Source organism: Brassica napus, chromosome A9 (assembly GCF_020379485.1).
Source record: "Brassica napus cultivar Da-Ae chromosome A9, Da-Ae, whole genome shotgun sequence".
NCBI classification, from domain to species: Eukaryota; Viridiplantae; Streptophyta; class Magnoliopsida; order Brassicales; family Brassicaceae; genus Brassica; species Brassica napus.
The window spans coordinates 9,229,337-9,245,072 of NC_063442.1; the positions used below are offsets into that span (position 1 = coordinate 9,229,337).

Genomic DNA, 15,736 nt, shown 5'->3' on the forward strand with positions numbered 1-15,736 from the left:
GCTGGCCAATGGAGAGTGTACAGATAATGCAGCAGCCACTAACTTTACCTATTCTATAATATAGTAGTATTTCATTTATTTACTTCTACTAAGTATTAGCAGCAAGTCTGACACATGTAAACTTATATACATTTTTGACTAAAGCTTCAAACGGTGATGGATGGCACTGCACCGTCATGAATAATAACAAAAATCTTTACGTATATTATATATTTATGTATTTATATTACTATATAATACACTGTACTCAAAGCTGGGTCTGAATAAAAACCCATCAAGTATGTGCTTGGGATCCTACAAAAACTATATATATTTTGGGACCAACATTAAATATAAAGAGCTGGTAACTCTACTGTAACATTGTTGTGAATACGATATTAGACTCGGTTTCAAATCACCCCAGCCATATATTTTAATATTTTCACTGTTTTTTTATAAACAAAATGACTAAAAGTAATTTTTGCTTGTGGGCCAGTATTTTTCAGGTTCGGCCCTGATCGCACTTGTTCCAAGTGTTATCTCCATGTTATCGTTCGAAGTCTAAGTATCGATATATTATTTTTGGTAACTATTGTTGATCAAGTGAGTTAGTATAATTAGTTTTTTTCTCTAGATATTTGTACAATCTTTTTTTTATCAACAGAATTTACAATCTAAACTATGTAAATTACTATTGATATTAGATGTGCTTTTCGCACAAAATAAATTCTGCCACGTAATTATAAAATATTCCACTTCCAACTAATATTGTGTCGCTTTCTTTTTCTCTCCTTACTTTATAAAAAAATACTAATACAATTTGAATACGAGCGCAAATATGAGTCCACGACATGTTCTTTACAATAACTCATGTAATGACAACAAATTGAATACCGACACAATCACACATACGACTTCATGACTTTTCATTTATTACACGAATAAAAAATGAAATAAGGAAGTTATAAAAACAATTTTCCAGAAATAGAAAATAATAGTTTGGAATCATACGCTTAATCAGATCATGTAGTGTTCAAAAAAAAAATCAGATCATGTAATTCGATAACGACAAGAGGGCCTCTTAAACATATGTATTCATTTTTACATCAAACTTTTCTGTTAACTTGAAGAAGCCCCTCGGTCAAACAAAAAAACTTGAAAAGGCCCCGGTAGTTTTGAATAATCATGAATGCTGTGTTTGTAAAGAACGTAACAACAAATCTAATGTACTTCTATACTATTATTTGCAAAGAGATATTTTTGATCCCAAACTCTTACATAAAATTTAAATTGGTTAAAATTATTATTACTGTTAATAAATAGTTAAATAATTTATTATTTAATTAAAAATAAATTTTTATTAACAGTTAAATTTTTTTATTAGATTCGATAATTTATTACAAAAAATATTAAATGTTAATATATAAGATTTAAAAATAAATAAGATAATTATATATAATATTGTTATCTGAAAAGAATATTTTTTCAATCGTAAAAATTTCAAACTTAAAAACCATATTCATGCATAATTAAATATTAATCAAGTAAAATATTTTTGGTGTAATCAAAAATAAACATTCAATTTTTTGAAATATTTTATTATAATTTTATTATTAATAATGAATTAAAATATGTATTGTGATAAATTTTTGTCATATATAAATAATTTGATGTTCGATTTAATTTTTTGAGAATGTAAACAATATATAATTTTCGAATTAATAATACAAATACTAATAAGTAACGGTAAGATAAATTATACTCCCTCTGTTTCTTAATGTTACATATTCTAGATTTTTCACACATTTTAATAAAATACATTAAATTTGTATATTTTTTGTGTTTATCTTTGTTTTATAATTTTAAGCCAATAACAATTCAGTAAGTGCAATTAAGTTTTTTGAAATTTGCAATTAGTTAATAAAACATGTGTTGAAAATGAATCTTCTTAAAATAATTTTTTTTTCTTAGAATATGTAATATTAAGAAACAGAGGGAGTATATGTCTATAAAAGGCCTTCCTAAGCATATGTATTTCATGTTTACCCCAAAATATGTTGTTAACTTGAAAAGAGACCCGGTAGTTTTACATAATTATGAAAACCTCCTTTTGGTAAAAGAACGTGACAATTAATGACTTTTTCGGGAGCCATGTATTTTCTTTTTCGTCAATGATTGGGTCTGGGTCGCCGTAAATGCAAATAAATGAGATGATCACATTATTACTTCACATTACAGATTCTGTGACTCTCTTTTGTTCTTATCATCACCGACTCCTCCCGTCTATATCATCTTCTGAGTCTTACAATAACAAAACCCATTCTTGGTATTTGATTCTCTCAGATCTTATCGCCGATTTAACTCATAAAGGAATGAACTTTTGAATCAGTTTCGTTGTTTTCAGGTGTATTCCGTTGATGGGTCATCCAAAAATCCAAGCTTTAATCGATTTTTCCTCTTAAGGTGATTGATTTTTTACGTTAGCTGAGGTGAAAAGTAGAGAGAATCTAAGGTTAGATGTGAGTATGTGTAGAAAAAGTTCAAGTCTTTTGGCGTTTTTCATATGTCTACAATGTGTGGAATTTTAAAGCCAAGTTGGCTTGCTTTATATATCATTGACTCCACTAACATCTATTTATATATTTTTTATTTTTTATATAGAACAATTTATTAGTATGTGTAGTAGGCCTTCATGCTAAGCTCGTGTGTTCTGATCCCTTTGCACACCATTTTTTTAATCTATTTTCAGAGATTTAAATCTGCATAAGGAAGGCATCAGCTTTTTGTATTAAAGAAGAAACCAGAAGGAGAACGAGGATAGATACAGGTAAAAGAAAAACGTTGTGAGTTTTAATTATTGATTTTTATATATTTATATATAAAAGCAAGATCTCTGCTATGGCTTATTTGTTAGACGAACAAAGCATGTGAAGTGAAAATGCAAGAGTTTTAATTATACATAAGCTGACTTTTTGCGGATTTTGTGTTGTGAAAAAAGTATAAATAATCTTGAGTTTTTGATTGTTTCTTCACGTTTTCTTGATTTGATTTGGTAATTTATTGTACTAAGTGGTTTGTACGTGATCGTTCTCTGCACATGGCCTTGTAGAGATAGCCAGCCAATTTTAGTCGCTGACTTTCTTATATATGTATGTTTTAAAAAGAGTGTTATTTGGAAAGTTTCTTGTTCTGAGGTTTTATATTGTGCTTGAGCACTAATCAAACGCTCAGCAATTCACAGATCATTTGAGGTTTTATTCCATTTAGATGGTTGAGAAGAACTGTTCTTCTTTCTTGAATATTTTTTTTAGTTTCCTAAAACAGGTTTTGCATTAATCCCCTGAACCTGCTCTGTGGCTATGTGTCTTTGTGACTGTCTGATTAGAAACTAACTGTAGAATGTGAAACCGTTTGTGTAATGATCTGTGTTTTATGAAATTTCATTAGCTTCCTTGTGGATTGGTTGATCGATATCTAAATGTAACTTTTAAGTGTCAACAGAGCTTTGAATGTGTCAAAAATGTTCTTGGAGTTGTTCTTTTCTCTCCTTTCCACTTTAGTGATAAAGAGGCTGTGCTGGAATATTATTGACTTTTGGATAAATATTATTTATGTAATTGTATTAAATTCATTTTCCGTATGCCACAAAACCCATTCTCTGTTTGCTTCATCAAGTTGACAAAAAATGCAAAATCTTTATATAAGTGATATCAAGGGTGTGCTAATCTCCACATTCTTTTCAGGCTCTTATCAAACGTTTGCTCTCTCTGCCTTGAGCGATAGAAGAAGATGGTGGCTTTTGGGAAATATCTGCAGCGGAAACAAATCGAAGAATGGAGAGGGTATGCACCTGCACCTGCACATGCCTTATGACATCTTTGGTTTATGTTCTCATATCATCTGATTTTTTGGTTGCTAATGACGTTTTGATGATTCCCTTGTAGCTATTACATCAATTACAAACTGATGAAGCAGAAAGTGAAGCAATATGCTGAACAAATACGTGGCGGATCTCAACATCCTCGCCATGTTCTCAAAGATTTCTCCAGGATGCTCGATACTCAAGTATGTTATAGACAATTTTCAAGATGATATAGTTTGAATTGTTAGCTTGCATGCATCTATAATGTTTTATATCATTGTTTCTGTTTATTAGATGAAACGTTTAAGAAACTGATTAATCGTTTTTGCAGATTGAGAAAACAGTCCTATTCATGTTGGAACAACAAGGGCTGCTTGCAGGGAGATTATCCACGCTGAGGGAAACGCATGATGCTGTTCTCGAGCAGCCTGACATATCAAAAATCGTGGAGCTACGTGAATCATACAGAGACGTTGGAAGAGATCTTCTACAGCTTCTGAAATTCGTTGAGCTGAACGCCATTGGTCTCCGCAAGATACTCAAGAAGTTTGACAAACGTTTTGGCTATAGATTCGCCGACTACTACGTCAAAACCAGGGCTAATCATCCTTACTCACAGCTTCAACAAGTGTTTAAGCATGTGGTAAATAAACTCTTGTCTGACATATCTCTTTCACTGGTTTCATCTATAGGAATCTTTAATGTTGTTCTGTGTGTATGGAATGTATAGGGGGTAGGAGCTGTTGTTGGAGCCATTTCTCGCAATCTCCATGAGCTTCAAGAAAACGAAGGAAGCTTCTATTCAATCTACGACCAACCTGTTCTTCCTCTTCAGGATCCAGTGGTTGAGGCAATTAAGACAGCAGTTGACAAGTTAACAAACTCAACGAGTTTTCTCAACTTCTTGGCACAGCATGCTCTTATCATGCAAGATGATCTCCAGACTCCTTCAGAGGACACCATCGATGAACGGACTTACCATTTTAACTCCTTGCTCCTGAACTTAGGAAACACGTTCTTGTACATGGTCAACACATACATCATCGTCCCTACAGCAGATGACTATTCCATGAGCCTTGGAGCTGCAGCTACTGTTTGTGGTGTTGTCATTGGATCTATGGCCGTGGCTCAAGTGTTCTCATCGGTTTATTTCAGCGCTTGGTCCAACAAATCTTACTTCAAACCTCTTGTGTTCAGTAGCATTGCTCTCTTTATAGGGAACTTAATGTATGCATTGGCTTATGATGCTAACTCCATTACTCTTCTCTTACTTGGCCGTCTCTGTTGTGGGTAAGTCCAAAAAACTTATGAAAATGTTTTAAAAGAGGAAACCTTTGTTAATAACCCTTTTTTAAATGTTGCAGGCTGGGGTCAGCAAGAGCTGTGAACCGGAGATACATCAGTGATTGTGTGCCTTTGAGAATCAGAATGCAAGCATCAGCAGGCTTTGTGAGTGCTAGTGCTCTTGGAATGGCTTGTGGTCCTGCAATAGCCGGTTTACTCCAAATCAAATTCAAATTTTACAAGCTGACGTTTAACCAGTCTACTTTGCCTGGTTGGGTCATGGCTGTGGCGTGGCTGTTCTATTTGGTATGGCTATGCATTTCATTCAAGGAGCCGTTGCGTGATACAGAGGAGCAAGAGGAGCAAGAAAGAAGCAAGCGCAATGAAACAAGTTCAAGTAATAATCTTACCATTCTGGAAGTAAAACTGTTCCTTTTACTGATTGTTAACGAGTTATTTGATTGGATTCTTGAATGTTATGCAGTGACAGACAGAGTTGAGGAAGGTATTCGGAAGCCGTTGTTGATTACTTCAGGGATCTTGCCGGATGATGAAGAGGATTGCGATGAAAGTGAAGAATCTGCAGATGAATCTCGCAGACCTGCAAACTCTTTCGGTGATGCATACCGCCTTCTTACTCCATCTGTTAAGGTATCTACTCATCAGACTTGATCCTACATTACAAGAATTATAGAACTGATTTGCGGTTTTGGTGGTGGTCAGGTTCAACTGTTGATCTACTTCATGCTCAAATACGCAATGGAGATATTACTGTCTGAGTCTAGTGTGGTTACTTCATACTATTTTGGCTGGACAACAAGCTCCGTTGCCATCTTCTTGGCGTGCCTTGGCCTCACGGTGCTACCTATCAACATTCTTGTGGGAAGTTACATCAGTAACATGTTTGAAGACAGGTAAAAGAATCTTGAAACTTTTTAGATGCTTCTTTGGTCATTGCATTCATATATGAAGCTTTGATGGTGTTTTTATTTGCAGGCAAATCCTTTTGACATCTGAGATCATTGTCTTTGTTGGGATCCTCTTCAGTTTTAACTTGTTTGTTCCATACACTGTACCGCAATACGTGATCTCTGGTCTAGTAATGTTCGTTGCTGCTGAAGTGCTTGAAGGTATATATATAAGTGAACAAGAACTTTGTTTTCTTTAGAAACCAACTGTTCCTAAACAGCTTTTGTTTTGTTATATAGGTGTGAATCTATCATTGTTGTCGCGGGTAATGTCATCAAGGCTATCAAAAGGAACTTACAACGGAGGATTGCTGTCTACGGAAGCTGGGACGCTGGCTAGAGTTGTGGCGGATGTAACTATAACGTTGGGAGGATACTTGGGAAGAAACCATCTGTTGAATGCAACTCTGCTACCATCACTTGTCATCTGCATTGGCTCCATTGTTGCTACTTGTTGTACTTATAACTCTCTCTATTGATATATACTTTTGCTACCAGTTTTACAAAATAGAATTAAAAAGAGAACAGTGTGAATGATCCTCTCTTTATTTGATTTTTCTGTTGTCACCAAGGTTCCTAACTCCAACGGTTGCATATGTGCTATCATATACGTACAAGTCTTCCATGTGCTACAACTTAGAAACCTTGTTCATGTTTTTGTGAGCTTTTGATTGAGTTATTATTCCAGTGTATTTCTGTTTCCTAATACTTCAACTCTTAAGAAAAAGAGATCATGGTGTAACCTCACAATATTCTATCAACTAATTACGTCTTTAATTACGTCGAACCATGGACTCAGGAAAAAAAAAAGAACTACAAGAAATTTTGAATATTACTACGAGACATTTTTTTTTGTCATCACTACTACACGAGACAGAATATACTGTATTGTGATTTATGAGCACATTATATTTTTTTTTATTAAACGAATGCATTTAATATAAAAAAAAAAAGAAGTTACGTCGATTTGTATGGTAATAACTTATAAAATACTATAAGAGAAAATTTCATGTTTACCACTTTCATTAAAAGAGAAAATAAAAATGATTAGTGTAAACATGAAAAGTGATACTATGAATGTGGTATTTGTGGTAATTTTCCATAAATGAATGTAAACAGTAAAATTTTCTTCATTTTTTTCAAAAACTTACATCATTTATAAGAAATGTTTTTCACATGATTTTCTCATTTTATCATTTTAAGAAATTTTAGAAAAAAAATTCTTATCAAATTTAAGAAATAACATTAACATATATTTTTAATTTCTGTTATTTTTTTTCATTTTTAAGGGCCACCAGTTGTGCCATTAAATTAAATAAACTAATAGAAATATGTAACCAGAAATTTATGTTATTGAGGATTGAAAACCATGCTTCGTCAGTTTCTTTAAAAGGTCGGATGTCTCTTGATGAAAAACATTAGTCAATTTAATGAAAAACATTTTGGCTCCGGATGCAATCATTCACTGTAGACATGTTAGATCTGAAGTGTTATATATCATTTTGTGAAATATTATATAAAATAGTACAACCGTGTGTCATGAAGATGGAGCTATACAGGAGTTCATGTTTTGTTATGTGTATGGGTTTGCTGAGTTTTGAAGATATTTTGGGTTTGCTGAGTTTGGAAAAAAATGAAGATATTTTAAAGATAAATAGATGTTTTCCACTAAGCAAAAAAAAAGTCTAATTAAGAGTAAATTTTCTATTAAAGAAAAATAAAAATTGTTTAAAGTGTATTTAAAAGATTTGGAGAGTAAGTTTCTGGTCTTACATCATAGTTGTAATGAATTCACATGCATAGTCAAAAATAGGAGACTGAAGGTGCAGATTTCTAGAGTGTTTTGTATCAGTTCGCAAAGTAGTACAAAAAGCAGTACATGTATGTATCATGAAGATGGAGCTATATGGAATTTCATGTTTTGTGATGTGTGTGAATTGCTGAGTTTGTGAAGGGAAAGAAGATATATATTAGAAGATAAATGAACATTTTTCATAAGGAAAAATAAGTTTTCCATTAAAAAATGAAAACTGCTTAAAATGTATTTGGAAGATTTGGTGAACAAGTTCCGATCTATCATATATGGAAGACATGCCCTAATGAGGAAGGTAGACCTAAAAAGAGAGTGAGAGGTTTTATTGTCTATTGGTGGTGTCAGTTGGTGTGAAGTTGTTTCTAATGGAGTCTGATGCAGATTTAGTTTGGTGGCGTTGATGTTAATGCCTGGGGTGGTGGAGTTGACCATTGTTTGGAGTTTGAGTGAGTGTGTTGTGTGTTGAATTTGACGTACCCATTTGTATCACTAGTGTGCGTTGGCTGTTGACGTAGTTTGTGAAGCATTTTCAGAGATGCAGAAGATTGAAGTGTAGATTCAAACGGAGTTTAGCTCACGGTTGGATGATCCTGGTAAAGTCTAAACTTTGGTGGAGGTTTAGCTCAATGTTAGTTTACTTGAAGAGTTCATATTATAGAAGAGATCGATAATTCAATAGGGGTATGTTTGTTTTACGTGTTTATGAGACGGTGTAATTCAAATTTTTTATTCTAGTGGATTTGAAATCAGAACGAGGTTTTGGAGACGTAAAAGTTGAACCTCGTAAATAAATTTTATGTATCTTACGTTTCTTGTCTTATCCACACTTTGTTAATTTAAATGATTAAGTACAAAATTTCTGAGAGCTTTCGAATGTGAGACTTTCCAGAAACAACGAACTGTTAAAGCCGGACTGAGTTCGTTCGTTCGTTCGTATTGTCCAAAAACGAACAACAGCCTTCTGTTCGGCCGAGCTCGATACGGGGCCTTTGTACAAAAACGTGAAAACATACGAAAATTATTGAGCAAAATCAATTTAATAAGATGGAAAACAAAGTTTGGAATATGACAGAGGATTGTACCCTGTCCTGCTAGTAATGGAGAATCCCTCCATCGTTTACATTTGTAACAAAAGTATTTTAAATTTTTCACTAAAAAAAAAAGTATTTTAAATTTTTTGTGTGCTAAATTCCATATTTTCTATAAAGTCATTTGGAATCTCCAATAGTTCATGATTTTACCTATATTTCTTACAAACGTCTTGAATCATCAAAAGAACTTTAATTTTATGTTCTTATGAAATAAATTCTACTCTATCTTTCTGTGTTCTAAACTTTTTACATTTATTAAGAAAATTAAATATATCTGTTTTGTTTTAGTTAGTTTAAAATTTTATATTCAATAGAAATCCACCACTCATATTTTTAAAATTTAATGTATATACATATATATATATCAATTAAATGTAAGAGTTAATCTTTAATACAATAACATATAAAATTAATCTTTTAAATACAAATATATTACTCCCCTGTTTCAAAATATGTGAATTTTAGAATTTTCATATATATTAAAATATATATTAGAGTTTGATTATTAGTGCATTATTTTTTTGTAATTAATGGTTCCTCATAAACTTTAAATTAATATATTTCAGTAAAGACAATGATTGTTTTTTGAAGTTTACAATTTACCATTAAAAAATGCATTGAAAATATAAAATATATATCTTTTGAAACATTTTTCTCTAAAATATGAAATTTTTGAAAATAAATATTTAATGATGATGGTTTTATGTTAGAAATAATATTATCTAACATATTTACTAAAATTTTCTAAAATTACTGCTAGGTTTGCTATTTGCTCGGCTTAATAATGACTCGACAATATAAAATTTTGCAATTGTAAGGAAAAGACGAACTATTGTGTCTTTTCTGTCATTCTAAAAAAGCCATTTCTCTCAAAAACAAACTATTGCTTGATAAGGGTCTCCCTTATGCTAACTGCAAGTGCTGAGTACATTTTTTTTTGTCTCGGAGAGCTTAGTCTGTGCGGTCCTTTGGTGATTGTTTTTAACACAGTCCACTTCATCCAGCACCGGAGTAGGTTTTGCGAGGCCTTCCGTTGTCGTCGCTTCTTGAGAGCACCCTTGGGTTCGACAGCGGCAAATCGCATTCATTAGACCTTTTCCTTCACCCTCCATGTTACTCTAGGGGTTAGGAAACATTTGTGTCAATTCTTATTGCTGCTGATTGTTATTGATTTGTACTTCCTAGCTTTGTTTTGTTGACAAGCTTTGATTTATATTTGATCTTATCGATCTTCTTTTATATTTATTGCAATTTTTATGACCAGTTTAACCATCTAATGGATTGGATTTCAAGTTCACTTGTAATCAGACTTCCATTACATTATTTACATTTCTAAAAAGAGCTTGCATTTGTGGAAAACAACGTTCTCATAACGTAAGAAAACAGAATATTCCATTTATTTCCTGTCTATGAATTTAGACTCTATAAAGTAAGAAGATAATTATTCGAATTCATTCATTTTCAATTCAGGAAATAATTTATTTTGGACTAGAAAGCTATTCTTGTTCATTTAAAGTAACCATGGCACAACTAGAGAATATCCAACGGCATATGCTATTGGTCTTTATATACACATGCATTTATTCATGGTAATTTTATTACTTAATTACAAAACAACTGAAAAGTATGGAAATTAATCTTGAAATCTTATTGTACCAGTGGTTCTTTTTAAATTTTTTTCTTTTAGTTTAATTGACCCGAACCAAACTATAAGCTATATAACAAAAATGAATTAGAACGTTAAACCAGTATATATATATATATATATATATATATATATATATATATATATATATATATATTTCTTTTTAATTTTCTAAATTGAGTTATATATACGAACAAAGCACGATCCAACTGAATTGAACCAAACCATAAACGCATTGAATATGTATCTAATTAAAACAAATTTTGTAGAACCTGATCCGAAACCAAAACTGTATTAAACAAAATCGAATAGTTAAATGTCGAAACCTGACCAAATTAAAAACCACCACCTTGTAGTTAATTCATTTCAATACGAAATTCGAAGTAATTTTCAAAATTTGTCACCTTTCATATTCTTTTTTTATTCTCACTCATTTGTTCTGATAAAAAGCTGCAAAAACAGATTTCCAGCATTATAAAACACATAGTAGAAAAAAATCTGATATTCCTTGTCGAGAATTCCTTATCTGATATTTATACATGTATGTGTATGCTCTCACGCACACACATATATATATATATATATATAACCACGACTTCATGGATCTATAGAAATGAAAAATGTAAGCTCACTAGTTCCAGGGCTTCTCTCTATTGGCAGGTCCCTTGTTTTCACACATACACGCACACACGTATATACATATTATATATATATATATATATTCATGTTAGTATCAGATTTTCAAATATATACACCCACACATACACATATATTCATGTTATATCAGAAAGACAAAAATGATCTGCCAAAGGAGAGTTGCCCTGCAACTAGTTTTAGCTTAGTTATACACTGATGAGAAAGGGGAAACCAAAGGTATACGATCTCTTTTTTTCTTCGAACATATAATATTTGAAATATTTTTTTTCAATCCATTTCAATAGACAAGTGTGTTGATCTATATTAATCTCAGTTAAATACAATTTTGTGTTAGAACAAGCTCGCAATTTATTAACAAGTAAATGTCTTTTAACATGTCTAATTAATCATTTATAGTTCATTGCATTCTTTTCGTTTTGTCTCATATTATGAAACTTAGAGACTAAGAAGTGTTTGAGCAAAAAAAAAGAGACTGAGAACTGTGTACATATACACATAAGTGAAATTTCACTAAAACTGTCATGGTGTACATATCACATGATGCTCAAACACATCCAAACACATCATAATTATTATTTAGGTTTTTTATAATAACTCTTAGAATGTTTTTTGTTTTGTTTTATTACTCATATTTATTGTGTAAAAACTTTTATGGCTGGAAAATGTGATATATTTGGGACATGTTGTTTTTGCTTTCAAGTTTTAACTGAGTAGTATGTAAAGTTTATTACCTTGACTGAGGATGGGTTAGTAATAATTTTTGTTGTTAGTATACCTCATTTGGTAGTTGTTTTTAAGCTGTTGTCAATTTGATATTTGTCATTTTGATTAGTAACCTCTATATGAGCTACCAGTGTAAATTGTAACGCGCATGCAAAAAGAAAACTGAAGCAGAGGGGCTTAATTACCTGCAAGATCTAAAACAAAGCTTCCTGATACGTTTTATTATTTCATTTTTCTCTTCGAAAATTAGTAGCTAGTTAAAATGATTTAACAAGATGATTAGTTTTGTAGTTTTGTGCCTTTGTGTTCTTTGTTAATCAGATATATTAATTTGCAGAGACATCAAAGTATAAATTCAATATATACACTAAAGGGCCACATAAAAAAGGCTATAAGAGCTCAAATCCAAGGTTCTTAAGACTTTGGATCTCATGCCAATAGGCCGTCAAACCGAGAAACCTTGATTATCAATATTTTACCCTTTTTCTTTCTGCAAGTTATTTTGTAGAACTATATGATTTGTTATTCGATATGTTGTTTCGATGAGACATTATGATCCAATTACAAAGTAGAAGGAAGAATGGTTGAATCCACATGAAAACTGTATGAAAGAAAATGGAAGATATGCAGGATGTTGTGCTTTTAGCCTTTAATTTTTAGTGTCCTTTTTTTCTTCAGTCTGAATTTATTTCAGTTTGAGTTGAGTCTAGCCTTCCTGCGCAAATTGACCTGCATGTGAACTCTTTTGTTTTCTTTTTTTATCCTATACTAGATAAAATTTGACCGAGCCAAAGATTTTCACACAATATGTTCTTTCTTCTTCAAATTGCGAAGAGCCTATAGGCACAAGAAAAAAATCATAATTTTTGTTTTCACTTATATAACATTTTTTCTCCTTTACACACGGAGTTTATTACACTGCTATAAGCAATGTAGAACTCTATTCATATAAGATTCACATATATGCATTTTGACAAAGAAGAATTTCAGCCATCTTTAGTTTCGGAATGTACCAACTTCAGTCATATACACTATATTTTCTCTATGATTCAAAACTTATAATTTTAATATATGTGCAGATTTCCATGTGAAAAGGCACGCACGCCATCTATCATTCAACATATTACTTTTTCCAAAGTAAACACTATAATCCTCGTTTGGTTAGCTCCACAAACTAATCTCTTTGGATCAGTTTATCAAAAAATATGGATACTAATGTCAGAAAAGAATATAAACACTATCAACAATACATATTGGCACAAGAATATTTGGTTCAAGGAACATATTCCACGTAATGCGTTTATATCATGGCTGGCTTTGCGGAGAAGACTGCCAACCAAGGATCGCTTGAGGCGTTGGGGATTAAATGTCTCAGGAACGTGCGCCCTTTGTAATCTGGAAATAGAGACTCACCATCATCTCTTCTTTGAGTGCTCTTTCTCTCGCTTGATATGGGAGCCTTTTGCTGCTGAAGTTTGGATTTCTCCTCCGGCTGATCTACACTCTGTTGCAGCCTAGATCAATCAACCTCGCGACAACGTAGATGCACATGCTACTCCAGTCATCAAGTTCTACTTTCAGTCATGTCTCCTCACCTTCATCAGTCATCCTTGCCTCTTTCGACCGTATGATGCGTGACCGTCTCCTCTCTTACCCGGTAAGTTCTTCTTTCTCATCTTCTCTACTTCTTTTTATATTTCTTGTATAAGACTTTCTTAAGGCTTTTTTTACCTTGAGTTGTTGTTGGTTGTTTTTATTTCCTTGCTGTAATAAGTTGTTTAAAAACAACAGTGTAACATTTTAAAAAATAATAATCTTAACATCTTACCAAAAAAAAAACAACAAATATTGACTTATTTATGTGAATATATATTTTATTTTAAATCATTATAGTGGACGAATAAAACACCATAATTTGTACAACAAATTTTCTTAGATTCACCTCATCATACTCACCATTTTACCATTTTAATTACATAATTTTACATGAGCTTCTTCATCCTTCCCGGTTATTTTCTCTTTATTTATAACTACAATATAATGTTATAAATTATATATATTATAAATTAATAATTTATTTACCCTTAAAGTCTAACTATTAAAATATAACATAATTCAATATAGATATATGATTCTATTAATAAATTAGCAGTTACAAATTTGAAATTTCTAGAAATATCAAAAGTTGTATGTTAGTTAATTATTTTCTAAATGATATTTATTTTTAATTCTTTTTAGATGAGAATATTTTGGCTGAGGTGGATAGTCTCAAAAGCCTTGAATTTAGTCCCTTTTCTTAGATTCACCTCATCATACTCACCATTTTACCATTTTAATTACATAATTTTACATGAGCTTCTTCATCCTTCCCGGTTATTTTCTCTTTATTTATAACTACAATATAATGTTATAAATTATATATATTATAAATTAATAATTTATTTATCCTTAAAGTCTAACTATTAAAATATAACATAATTCAATATAGATATATGATTCTATTAATAAATTAGCAGTTACAAATTTGAAATTTCTAGAAATATCAAAAGTTGTATGTTAGTTAATTATTTTCTAAATGATATTTATTTTTAATTCTTTTTAGATGAGAATATTTTGGCTGAGGTGGATAGTCTCAAAAGCCTTGAATTTAGTCCCTTTTATATAGTAGGATAACTCCCACAATCAAGATCAGTCTCGAAATAAGACGAGGAAGATTTCATATGCAAGAAGCTTAGTCAAATTTGCGGAATGCTGGAATAAAGTAAATCCCAAGGTGCGCAATCAACCTAAGACAAAAGAAAAAAAAAATAGAGAAGATGTTGAATTGATTTTGGGATGTACTGCAAATGATCAAGTCTCTCATATTGATACATATATATACACACATAAGTGGTGTGGTCATAATTCCTTTACCTTCCTTGCTTGGAAAGATACCTTCAAGTTATTTTGTTTCTTGCACACAAATGATTTTTGTGTTCAGTAAGAAACTAAATCATAAATATCTGTAGTTTTTATCGATCTTATTTTTGGATAACTGCGAGAGCTAGCTATTCGAGCTGCACTGTTAGTTTGATACACTCTTCCATGACTAATAAGAGAAGAAACTGTTAGATAATTGGAAATCAACAGAATGAAGAAAAATAAATAAATATAGCAGATAAATTTTGCAAGTCTCTTACAATATCGAGAGCTAGCTGTTTGGACGATGGTGAGGCATAAAGAATTAGCCAGAAGATATGTTCATAGTAGCTTCATAAAATGTTAAGAAGTACAACCAACAACTTTGATACCGAAACAAGTTGGGAACATGTATACCTCGTCTCAAAAGAAAAAGTATGCCTCGTCTCTTTAGCTTCCTTGATCCACAACAAAAACCGTAATTAAGTTGGTAAAAAAAATACTCCTTCCGTTTCATTATAAATGTCATATAGACATTTTTTTACACATATTAAAAAAATGATTGAAATGTATTTATGTTTTCATTAATTACATCTAATTGACTAATAATATTTGAGATAAATAAATTTATTTATTAGATTAATGCATTTCAAAATTAATATTCAGCTGGAAGTAAGAAAAAATGCATTAGAAATCTAAAACAACACTTTTTATGCAACAAAAAAAACTTAAAATGACATTTTTTAAGAAACAGAGGGAGTATCAGCTTCTTCAATCAAATCTCTTGAATTCTTTTTCAAGTTTCAAAAATCCTAT

General features: G+C 31.4%; 1 protein-coding gene across 3 annotated transcripts; it reads left to right on the forward strand.

Moving 5' to 3' along the window:
• The first annotated feature begins 2,164 nt into the window (after nucleotides 1-2,164).
• Nucleotides 2,165-6,785, forward strand: LOC106366532 (SPX domain-containing membrane protein At1g63010-like). 3 transcript variants are annotated; one of them, XM_013806141.3, is made up of 12 exons: nucleotides 2,165-2,305; nucleotides 2,384-2,442; nucleotides 2,729-2,806; nucleotides 3,723-3,821; nucleotides 3,924-4,044; nucleotides 4,173-4,484; nucleotides 4,572-5,131; nucleotides 5,206-5,522; nucleotides 5,610-5,776; nucleotides 5,849-6,039; nucleotides 6,122-6,255; nucleotides 6,334-6,785. In XM_013806141.3, exons 4-12 carry the CDS (start codon nucleotides 3,769-3,771, stop codon nucleotides 6,570-6,572), a joined length of 2,094 nt encoding a protein of 697 aa, XP_013661595.2. In that variant the 5' UTR covers nucleotides 2,165-2,305; nucleotides 2,384-2,442; nucleotides 2,729-2,806; nucleotides 3,723-3,768; the 3' UTR covers nucleotides 6,573-6,785. The 3 variants fall into 3 exon arrangements, with proteins under 3 accessions (XP_013661595.2, XP_022548171.2, XP_022548172.2); XM_022692450.2 differs by having other exon boundaries at nucleotides 2,197-2,305; nucleotides 2,384-2,491; XM_022692451.2 differs by lacking the exons at nucleotides 2,165-2,305; nucleotides 2,384-2,442; nucleotides 2,729-2,806 and adding an exon at nucleotides 3,210-3,230.
• Nucleotides 6,786-15,736: the final 8,951 nt, after the last annotated feature.